General features: G+C 38.2%; 1 protein-coding gene across 1 annotated transcript in view; it reads left to right on the plus strand.

Annotated features, from left to right (window-relative positions):
• Positions 1-7,617: 7,617 nt before the first annotated feature.
• Positions 7,618-11,730, plus strand: part of LOC103779350 (protein kinase C alpha type) — a gene marked incomplete at its 5' end in the record, with an annotated part of 46,938 nt that continues 42,825 nt past the window's right edge. Inside the window, 2 exons of the mRNA XM_008946974.1 lie at positions 7,618-7,729; positions 8,458-8,586. Coding sequence (XP_008945222.1) covers positions 7,618-7,729; positions 8,458-8,586 — 241 coding nt within the window. The remainder of the gene's footprint in view (positions 7,730-8,457; positions 8,587-11,730) is intronic.

Consider the following 11,730-nt stretch of genomic DNA (forward strand, 5'->3'; position numbering starts at 1 on the left):
TTTTTTTTAAGCAAGGCATATTCCACAGTTCCTCCCTCTTTCTAGTGTTCCTTTTGAATCCAGATTCCTGGATTCCATCTGTATTGCAACTATTTCTACGCTGTAACGTTAGGTTGAGTTGTGTCTGAAACAAAATCTTGCTTCATTTCTCCCTAGCGATGGATCAGTTTCCTAAAGGATCTTCTGTTTGTGTACTTTCTGTAATTATACTGCAGTTTCCTCATTAAAAAAGAATGAAGAAAAAGTAGCTGGTAAATGCCAAGTCCCTTCCAAATTTAACTGTCTTTATAATAATTAGTAAATTACAAATCCCTGTGAGTAGACTCATGCAGATCTTCTTGCTCTATTTGCCAACCAAGCAGTCCACTCTATCTATACAAGAACATGAACAAAAGGCAGCAATCAAAATCAGTTGATTCAGTGACCACCTGTTTCTTTTCATTCAAAATAATAATTTAGTGTGAATTCCAGGAGAGAACTGCAAAATCTGCCTTTGGATTATATTTGAGCTGTGGTCTAGTTGTCTTCTTTATGTAAATAGAGATGGAAATACTTGCTTGATGATTGTCAATATTAATGAAATATGATTTATTTTCTCTTTGTGTACCTTCTTAACTCTTCAGATTAATAAAGTGGTCTTAGGAACAGTGCTGGAAAAAGATTTTTGTTGTTATTTTTAGCTGGGGTTTCATTTATTATCAGGTGGATAATTTTCTTTAGCAGAACTGGAGAATGGGTCTTCATTACTGAATGCAGTTCCAGCCCCTGAACCCTGGGATGAATTGGCTGCATTTTGGACTTGCTGTACTGCAGCTCTTTCCAGTGTGCCTGCCTGGGTCTGCGAGCAGCACAGCAGTGTTTGCTCAGCCCCGTGTGTGCACAAGCTCAGGGCTCTCCTGCCTCGGTTATCTCTGAAACCTGTCATGAACAGCCTGCCTCCTCTCCTCCACTGCATCCCTGTTTGTCTGAAAGACACATTCACACAGCTTTTACTGCCTGTAGTTTTGTTTTGTCTTTCTTTTCTTACCCCACCACTATCTGTTATTGTAGAGTTGAATGCGGTTCTCTCTGTGCTCTGAACACCTACCAGGGTTTGGAGGTGTGTGCCCAGTTTCCCATCCTGCAGATGCCAGTGGCATGAATGATTTCTCTGAGTTATTCTTTTGAGTCACTCCTAACAGTGAAGCTCCAAATTCTGCCTGGAGGTAGAATTCCTGGAAAGAGTCAGTGCGTAATTTCTTAGCAAGTAAGGAAGCATGACTGTGTCATTCCTCTCTTTCTCCACTGCAGGAAGACACTCTTGGGAGCTCTATGTCAACCTGTGGAAGATTATTTTTGGGTGCTTATTGGGTAGATTTGGAGCTCTGTGGAGTTTTGCAGCTGGGGAGGAGTAACCCCATGAACCACTGCAAAACCCAACAGATCCATAGTAGGCTCTGCTTTGAGCCAGGGGCAGGGCTTAGTGGTCTCCAGATGTCCCTGCCAGCCTCAGCCCTTCTATGATAGTTTTGATTCTTCAGGTATTAGAAGTCTTATCTTGTATTTGACTTTACTGAAAGCAACAAACCTTTTCAACATTGCAGCTCTGAGAGAGGAAATATTGAACAAAATTTAAGCAGTTGTACATTTTGTAGTAAAAGTGATACAAGCTTCATCATTCCCAGGAGTCTTAGATTCTTTTTGCTTTCCCTCTCCATACACACAGCCTCATTCAGTCAGGGAAGAACAAAACTGGGGAGGACCAGTTAAACAATGACTTTTTGATGTGTTTTGCTCTGAGCTCTGATCATGGAAACCATGTTTTAAGCCCTGGAAGTTATTTCCAGTGGCAGCATCTGGCTTCTTGGCTGGAAACTGCTTTCTCAAATTAAGATGCCGTGCAAATCACCAACCAATATTTTTGTTATCTCAAAACATAAATAAATAGCAAACAGAAGAAAGTCACTCGAACAGACATGATCTCTGGATGGGGCCTTAGATATTGCAGTTACTGTTTGGAAGGTGCTGAGAAAAGCTGGAGTCTGAAGATTTTCATAAATGAATCGGAATTTTGCCCGAGGACAGCGTGGGATGAATGTGGGATTTGGCTCCATGCAGAGGAAAACACGCTAGGTTATTCTTAAATATGTTTTATTAACTGGGTATTCATTTGGGGAAGTTAAAGCTGTTTGAAGTAAAATACATGTGGTACAAATTGCAGTGGTTTCATTGATCTATGAGAGCAGCTTTCCTTACAGGCCACACTTTAAAGAGATCTGGAGTGGGACAAAGAAAGGTGCAGGGTTCAGTGGTTCTGTTGCAGTAGGAAATGTTTAAAGGTTGTGTATTGATGTGAGGAAAACAGACCTGCCAGTCTTCTGGGGCTTTTCTATCAGTAAAGAGGAACAGTGATCTCTTGTCTCTTACAAGGATTTGTGTATGGGTTTGCATATGCTTCATGTATTGTCTACTCTTCTGTTTTCAGTAGAAATTCAAACAGTGCCACAATTTATGCCAGTTCAGGAAATAGGTGTTTTCTTTTCTCTAATTTGGGATGTTTTAAGCTTGCTCTTCCTTTACACCTTTTAAACTAGCAAATAAATATATTTGTAAGTGTTTAGGTGGGGATGAAGAACAAGCTTGTGGGTTTGCCATGGAGTTAGGAAATGGAAAACTGGGTATATTTGCATGTATTTGCACAAAATTGTTCCTTGTTGTTGTAGACCTTGATGCAACCTTAGGACCTTATGGGTCATCTGCTGCAGAACTCCTTTAAGTTATTTTTGTAATGGACAATATCATTTTCCCTTTCTCACAAAATATCTTTACACTCAGATATTTGCATTTTCTGCTTCTTAATGATCATAAAAATAGCAGTCCTGAAATAAATCCTTTTAGCAACATTAGGCAGTTTAAAAAAAAGTTTAATCTTATATCCTGACTAAGACCTTGTTAACTTATGTGTGTTGGTATTAATGACTGAAAACAGTCATTTTTCCCCTGCCTTGATCACTAGCACAGACACTGACTGTTTGTGGTGTTTATTTAAATTCCTTTAAAAAAAACACCAGTTCTAGCTCTGTCACCCAGAAGATACTGAATTAAAGACAATATGTCTTGAGTTTCAGAGGTCTTGGTCGTGGATACGTGGTTCTGGTGGCAATTTATTGATACCATGAAGCTGCATGCTGTGAAGGGACTTTAACAACAAATAGTATGATATTGTTTTGTATATAAAATCTCTACTGATGCAACCTCACACAAAGTAGGGTTTGTGTGATTCTGTGAAGATTTAGTGCCTGCAGATTTATAGTTGGTTCAGTGTTGCTATCAAGGGGAGTAAAATTCTAATTAAAAGGGAGGTTTTAGAAAGAGTTCAGGTATACAGTGCTCATAGGCTGGTCTGTAATGTGTTAAAGCACAGCTTGACGTGAGCTGCTGGTTAACTGTGTGCTTTCAATTATTGCACACTCCCTACTTTGGAGCAGGAAAATCACGGAGTGGTTTCTCACACGGGGTGCTTGCCATTGCTGTTCAATAAGGGAAATGGGTTCGTTTGTGCTAAACAGAGGTAAAAAGGCAGGGATGGTGGCAATACTGCTGCAGGGAGGCAGAATTCAGTTCAGTGGCAGCCCTGGACTGAAAAACGTGGGGTTTTGGTGAGATGCCTCTGTGTTCTTCTGCTTCCCTCTGCTGGAGTGCAACCAGATCCCTGCCTGGATCCCAGCTGGGCTTTGGAGCAAATCTGAACACCTTTTAGCAGAACCAGAGCTGCCTGGCTGGGCAAGTTCCTTCTGCAAACCCATTTATATATATTTTTTAAAAGGTTTTTGTTCCATTTTTTGTTTTCTTTCAATAGCTCCACAGAGTGCAAGTCTGTGTGCAGCACAGATCAATTTTTTTGGGCAGTGCAATTTTATGGCTCCTGGTCTCTGTATAAGTGTGTCCCAGCTCTGAGCCTAATGAGTAAATATTTTGGGTTTTTTTCCGAGCTGCAAGGGGTGTAGATGTCCAGTTGCTATTTGTCTTTAGAGGGATACTATCCCTCTAAAGAGGGATGCTGCACCTGCATATGTCATTACAGGCTCTGAATCTCCAGCCTGTTGTACTGCAGTCGAATTGCAGAGCACTGGCAAGATTTCTGCCAATTTAAAGGTTTTTCAGAGACAAATATTTAAATCTCTGTGATATCGATTGCCCTGAGTTTCCTTTCCCATTTAATTATAGTATATTGCTTTCAATTGTACTTCTAAAAATGTCTCAATCAATGGCAGAGAATTCACTTTTTAGCATGAAAATAACATGAACTTTAATAGACCATGTCATTCATCACTGCTTAACAAGAGCTTTCCCATTGCTTTCCCATTGCCTCTTTCCCCCTTCATAATTTTGATGGATTTTGGAAACAGAAGTGGGTTTTCCCTTTAGAGTTTCACAATTAATCTATGCCAAGTTTAGTGCAAAGTTCAATTCTCTTGCAAATAGCAGCCATTATTTGGCAGTTCATCTGTCATATCCTGGCTTGGCTCCCTGTGTTTACTATGAAATATGACTGCCAGCTATGCTTTGGGAATTATTGAAAGTTTACATTGATTAAAAGGGGATATTTGAAGAAAATTTAGAGGAACTTACCTCTAACTCAGTAGCTTACCTGTAGCTGAAAAATTCTAAAGTTAGTTCCTCAATAGTGCATATAAGACACTTAATGCATATTTAACATTGGGAAGTATTAAACTGTATTAGCAACTAATAATTGCTGTTAATATGAGCAATTAGTACTGGCAATGTAGTAATCATTAGCTGTATGTGTACTTAATGAGTAAACTATAGGTTGAAGGGTAGTTCTAAGTGCATGAGAAGCCTGTGCTAATACATGAAATAAGATTAAAGGGTTTTATCATCTCTGATGGGTGTATTGAGCTCTCTTGGTTTTCTCTAGATGTTCTCAGGCTTGCTTGTGAAATAACAATTTTTTGTATAATTCAGTTTACCTAATAACAAAAAAAAAATGCATAGGATTATAACAGAAAACAGGGTTAGTTACTGATGAAGAGTGCACTCCTTTATTTGTTAGATTTTAAATATTTTTTAATGCTCTTCTGTTTTGCTCTGTTGAAGGGATTTTAAAAGAAAGATTTCCTACAGGCAAAGTTTCCATTTCAGGAGTAGTTTTGATATGTTTTGCTTTGTCCTCTTTTTTCATACTTTGCCTGGAATAAGCTACTTCATGTGTGCATATAGAATAATTACTAATAATACTCAAAATATAACTGCTACTCTTTAAAAACAAAGCAATTCATACTGAGTTGGCAATTTCACACCATGCCAGAAAACTAACATTTGTTATAGAAAGCAAATGATTCAAACTATATACATTGAGTCATGCAGGGCCAACTTCAAAGTTTGATCTAACTTGATTTGTTTATTCATGTGTCTGGTTTTGTTTCATTGGTTTATAAGAACATTTTTGGTGGTAATGTTTGTTATATAATTTCAGTATCATATACAGGTTCAATGTATTTACTAGGCATTCACTATAATAATATCTCATAGTTCTTTCCCCTCTGTATCATTACTTTATACTCATAAATACCACTTATGTCAGATGTTAAACACAACTTCATAAATCTGTTTATTCAGTGTCATTCTTACAAGCTCTGGGTTTTGTCCTTTTCAGCAACAGATGTGCTTACCAAAGAAACATTTAAGGATATATATTTATAAGACAGTAAGGCCCCTTCTGTCTGCAAAACAAAACAAGGAAGAATTAGCTTTGAAAGTGTGTTAGAAGTTGTTTGGAAGGCACATAGTCAGAGTGGCTCCATCAGACAACCCTTTTGTCCAGCGATGTTCCCATGACCCTGCACCACAAGGCCCATTGGCTAGATCCTTAATAACTAACGAAACAGATGTTCTCTGGAGCATCAAATGTCAGTCCAGTTAGGTTAACTGTGTTTACAAAATAAATATGGTTGTTAGCAGTTTGCATTTCCTATTTCAGGCTGTATAACAAACTAGTGGAATAGTCTCAGTTTGAATTCTTAATGTGAAGTCTTTACTCATCGTGGATGCTGTATAATATCTATCCATGCAATTAAAAGTAGATTCATCATAAAACATAGAAGCAGTAGGAAGCAGTGTTCCCACACAGAATTCTTACCAAAACAAACAAAACCCTTTACAAAGTGCAGCATGACAAAATATTAAATTTTGAAGGCAAGATTTTGCCTTCTCGTAGCCATATTTTTATGATAATTACTGTTAGAGGTTCCCAAATTTATTTAATTTCTTGAGAAACCATTTGTACCAGGGGAATCTTTTATTTTTGAAGAAGGAGTTAGCAGGTTTTCCAGTTTGTATAACATGCTGTGCTTCACTTTTTAGTTTTTTGAAAGCTTTTATTGGCAGATGCAAATTGAAAAGTTATTTTATTTTTAAATACAACTTCATTATTATCTAATAAAAAGTTATATTCATATAAAATGTAAAGAGAAGAAAAATGTTTTGTTGTTTCATTTTGCAGTTGTGTTTTTGTTAAAGATGTTTTAATGCATGAAAAACTTGGCATTTCATAATTTTCATGGTCTTTCTGTAAAGTTATGGTAGCAAGAATTGATTTCAAACCCCAATGTATTTTGTTTAATGAAGAAGAACTGATCTTCCCAGCTTCTGATCAAGACTGTGCAGTGATAGTTTGGACTAAAATGTAGTTGGGGCTGGAAGTGGTCCTAAAGGACATGAAAATATAGATGATGTGCACAGCACTATAGGGCTCCCGTGCTGTTTATTTTGGCAATGTGCATCTCCAGGTTTTGGGACCAGGCTGCACAAGTCTGGTGGACGTGAATCTCTGTGCTTGTGTGTATGTGGAATGAGCCTGACATGGTGGAACGTATTCAAGACATGATTTCTTCCTCTTATATAAATGTTCTTGGTTTTTCAAAGGGGACTTCTACCCCTGGAGAAGCAGCAGATGTTATTTGGATGTGTCATACACTGAAGTGATTTGGGTGTATTCCCTTTCACTGGTCCTAAATTAGAAACCATTTCCAAGCTGCTGGTGGCCTTAAAAAGTCCTCACTCTAAGTTTTTCTCTTTGGAAATCAGATGGGAATAGCAGTCTCTGTAAAATATTTACTACGTGCCTATATTTTCCCTTTCACTTACAATAGCAAAGATACTTTTACAGTTGACTTTACAGTTGTTTGAGTGCATTTCAGACTAGCCATCTAACAGTTCCCTGCTCTCCTGTATTTTTTCTCATCATTTTGGGATGGTGCTGGTAACACACTGGAAACAAGCAGAGAGTGTGTGACACTGCAGCCCCAGGCTGAATGCCCTCCTTGTACTTCATGGAGATGTACACTCATAGATGGGGTGAATCACAGGACCAAGCCTGTCCCCTCTGAGCTGACATACTCTTTCCTACACCACCAAAGCAAAGGGAAATTAGGAATTGAAGCCAACACAGCTCCACCAGTGTAGGGACCACTGTAAGGGCTATGAATAAGCTACACGCTGCAACAGATTTTTCTGTAGTGTAAGTTGCAGAGCTGGAAAGTTTCTTTCAAGTAATATATTAAAAGCGTGTCAATCTTTTTTTATGACTTGAGAATCTCTTTCTGTTTTTTCTTTCAGGATCCCAGAAGCAAGCACAAATTTAAGATCCACACATATGGGAGCCCGACCTTTTGTGACCATTGTGGGTCTCTGCTTTATGGGCTTCTGCACCAAGGGATGAAATGTGACAGTAAGTCAGGTTTTCATATGTTGACAAAAGGATATTTCAGAAAGTCATTGAAGCACTGGGTAACAGCTTCTTCTTTTCTGTGGAAAATACCATTTCAAATGTCAGCTATTTATAGTACTGTTATGTTTCAAGTGGATATTTCAGTACTATAATAATATACTAATGAAAATCACCTCTCTTGGTGAGAACATGGTGTATTTAGTTTTGATGTGGCTGAAGAGCCTTTGCCATGGCAGTTTTGAGAAAGCCTCTTCTTGGACTGGTCAGGTGAATGCACTGTTGAAACTCAAATTTCAGTTAGTTGGTAGCTGAGGTCCAATATTTTACATGTATTTAATTTGTCTTGGAAGCCTCCTGCTAGAAAAATCTAATAATCAATTTAAACCTAACTCTCTTCATTGCTGTTACTGGCACGAATGGTCTGTTTTCTTAGTCATGTTCCCAGCAAGACTTTATTCCATTTTCACTTTTATTTTCTCCTCACACTTCATTAATGACATCTTTAGGTTTCTGGAGTAGCTTATTTTATTCTGTTCCTTTCACTGTCTGCAAAATGTATTGTAAGTTGGAAACTAGCTGTGTAGTTCAGCTGAAAAACACACAGCTGTGATCTCAGAGTCTGGCCAGCAGTGAAGCATTATGATCTTAACTTTCCTTTTGCTCTGTTTTTGCAGTGGAATTGTGTTATTAGCTTCTCATAGCTCTCTGAACCACTTTTATACCCACAGCCTGTGACATGAATGTCCATAAGCAATGTGTCATAAACGTCCCAAGCCTCTGTGGCATGGATCACACCGAGAAAAGAGGAAGGATTTATCTGAAAGCTGAAGTCACTGGTGACAAACTGGAAGTAACAGGTAAAAAACCTATTTGGGAATTTTGCAGGTTTTAGAAATGTATAATATACACTCTGGACTTATGTACCTTGGTCAGATCTCTGTGTATTAAAGCCAGTGATGGAGTATTTCCCTTTAGAAGTGTGAGGGTTTCATTCAGCATCTCCTTGACTCCAGAAGCTCTGTGTTCATAAAAATAAGTAAACAAATGAAAGCTGCTGTAATAGCTTTAAAAACTCAGGAATATTAGTAGGATCACTATCTGATCAGGAAGTTAGCCATCATCTTCAGAACATAAGAAATACTCTAGACTTTCATCAGTTGAGGAGTTGTTTCCTGCATTTCAGAGTATTTAATAAACAAAAGCAACTTGGATTCCATCCCAAACATCACTCTCAGTGAGTTATAACATAAAAAATGAATCACCATGCTCTGTAAGGTTAAGGTTACCAAGATGGGGTGGAGGGAGAGAGAGGAAGGAAAGAGAGGGTTGGAGTTTTTTCTGTGGCAGTCTTTCTCCCAGGATGTATGAGCAAGCTTCAGTTGTGCAACCACATAGTCCACATCCCCACCGACCCATTCTAAGTCTGAAACTGTAGAAAAAATTCTGGAAAATGTATTTTTCAAGCTTTGTCCCCCTGATAGACATGTAGTAGGTTCCAGGAGAACTTCCTTGTGCTGCATCAGAGAGAGGAGTTTATCACTCAAGATCTGTGTAAGAATTTGTATTTATGGCATGACATGTTTATTCTCTTTGTGCTTTCTATTTGAGCTGGGGTCAACTGATGCTTAGTGTATCTGATATCTGAAGTGTAAAGTTGGTAGTGGATCCTATTGTTGATTTTTTCTTTCTTTTGAACACAGATACACACACAAAAATTCTTTGCCAATCAGATTACTATGTATTTACTCAAAGGGAGAGCACAGGGCAGGAATTAGGATGGATAGGAGTGATATAAGGGAAGGAATGCCAGAAAATTTTGTTCATATTTTCTTAATATGTAGAAGCAAGTCTGTAAAACAAATTAAATTCTAAAAGAAAGTCCTTTTTTTTATGGCTCAAAACTCTAAGGAGATGTCTGATATGTGATGTAGTAACTAGAACCAAAATAAGTGTGATAGAATGTAGAAAATGGAGCAGAACACACTCAGAAAACACAAATTCTCAAAAGCTTTAACCTCAGGAGACTGGGTTGGTTAGTGTGTCATCACAGGTTGACCAACACTGCTTCCTCAAAGAATAAAACTGAAAGGCAACAAATCTTAATGCACCACACTAGATGTACACTGATTGTCTTTAAAATTGGTACTTCGAGCAACTGAATTTGATCTCCACGCTATGGAACAAGAACAGGGTACTATCATTTTGTCATTGCCCATTTGGTGTTGTAAAACAGAATTAAACTCAAGCACAAAGACACAGTGGGACAAAGCAGGAGGTTTTTTAGACCATCTCAACTCCTTCTGCCTTTGTTTCTTGGTATCGTTGTTGGCAACCTGTGGGTGTTGAGTGTTGTGTATTGCTTCAGCATTGCTCAGTTGAAAGGCTGGAGCCTATTATGCACCAAAAAGGTGTTCCTTCTACCTCTGCATTTCTTTGGGGAATGAGTCTCAGGAGAGACTATGCCCCTTGCAGTCAGCCTAAAGGAAATCCAACCATCACACTGAATTTTCACAGCTTGTATAACCAGCAAGCTTCCCTCCTGGCACTGGATTCATTCATAGCTTTCTTCTCTCTAAATCCAACTGCCTCCATATTCTCCTGTCAAAGCTTCTGCAATGCATTGAAAAGGAGAAGTATGATGAAATTTAGTTAGAAAGGATCAGAGTGGATCCCAAGTGATACTTAATTGTAGTTTAACTTTTCAGATAGCTTCCTGTCGACGTAGGAGGGGTAAATTTGTCCAGGGTACTGTCACCAACAGCAAGGTGGTTTTCCTCAGCAGCGAGGCATTTCAGAGGGGGTGATGCAGGTTCTGAAAGTAGTTATAGCATGAGAGAGAACTAATCTGAAAATCAGCTCTGACAAAACTTAATATTTGTGGTATTCTCGGCCACTTTACAGCAAAGTTCTTAAATATGGCTTAAACTTTCTGCTATCATGTCCCTAATTTGACAAATAATGTACTTATTTTTTGAGGGTTCAGAAAAAAATTTATAATCCTTTTAGGGACAAAAACATTTGTCACATGTCTTTCTGGTGCCTGAGCAGGATAAAATAATTATACAAATACATATTCTTTTAGTTCACAATTTTATTTGAAGAAGTCTTGCCTGAGATATGAGTGTGGTAATCTTGTTACAGCTATTTTGTAGGTTTTCTTCATAAGGTCTTTATTGTGTGAGTGTACTTGGCAAATCTCTTTATGTCTGTGTTTATAAATAAAACATTTCCATCCCATAATGAAGTAGGTTCCTGGACAACAAGAAAAATGTTTCCTATAACCTTGTTACATATAGAACAACTATGGTCCTGTGAAGTTGTTTTGGTTGAGGCTTGTCAGCATTTCCAAACCTTCTGAAAATTTCTTAAGATAGAAATGGCAGTTGCCCTGAGAGTAAGCTTGCTCTGCTCTTCTCTTCTCTTCTCTTCTCTTCTCTTCTCTTCTCTTCTCTTCTCTTCTCTTCTCTTCTCTTCTCTTCTCTTCTCTTCTCTTCTCTTCTCTTCTCTTCTCTCTCTTCTCTTCTCTTCTCTTCTCTTTTCTCTCCCCTTTCCTCTCTTCTCTCTGTCTGTCTGTCTTTCAAAATACTATAAAGACTAAGCCCAGTTGAAGTTTCAGATCCCTTTTCTCCATGTTTAACTGAAAATGAAATTAGCAGTTGTCACTCAGTTCATAGACCTATTGCTATGCAAAAATGTCAGACTCCTTCTCTCCCAGTATGACATTGCTTCTAAAATATTTATTGACAAAACCTTTGTTAGAATAAACAGTTTTGAGAGCTTCCAAGCATGAGGCCACTGCCTTTGGCTTTGGGAAAGGAGCTGAATTAAATGTCCAGAAGGTTTAGGAATAGCAGGAAAAATAACCAGTGATTAGCTGTTTGCTTTGAGCCTTTGCCTGAGTCTTTTTCAAATTAATTACTCTGTAGGTGTTGAACTCCTTCAGCTGAATTTCTTAAAATCTCTGCCCTGGGTCCTGTTTTGGTTGTTAATTAGTTCCTGCT

The sequence above is a fragment of the Merops nubicus genome, unplaced genomic scaffold (assembly GCF_000691845.1).
Source record: "Merops nubicus isolate BGI_N331 unplaced genomic scaffold, ASM69184v1 scaffold23469, whole genome shotgun sequence".
In the NCBI taxonomy this organism is placed as follows: Eukaryota; Metazoa; Chordata; class Aves; order Coraciiformes; family Meropidae; genus Merops; species Merops nubicus.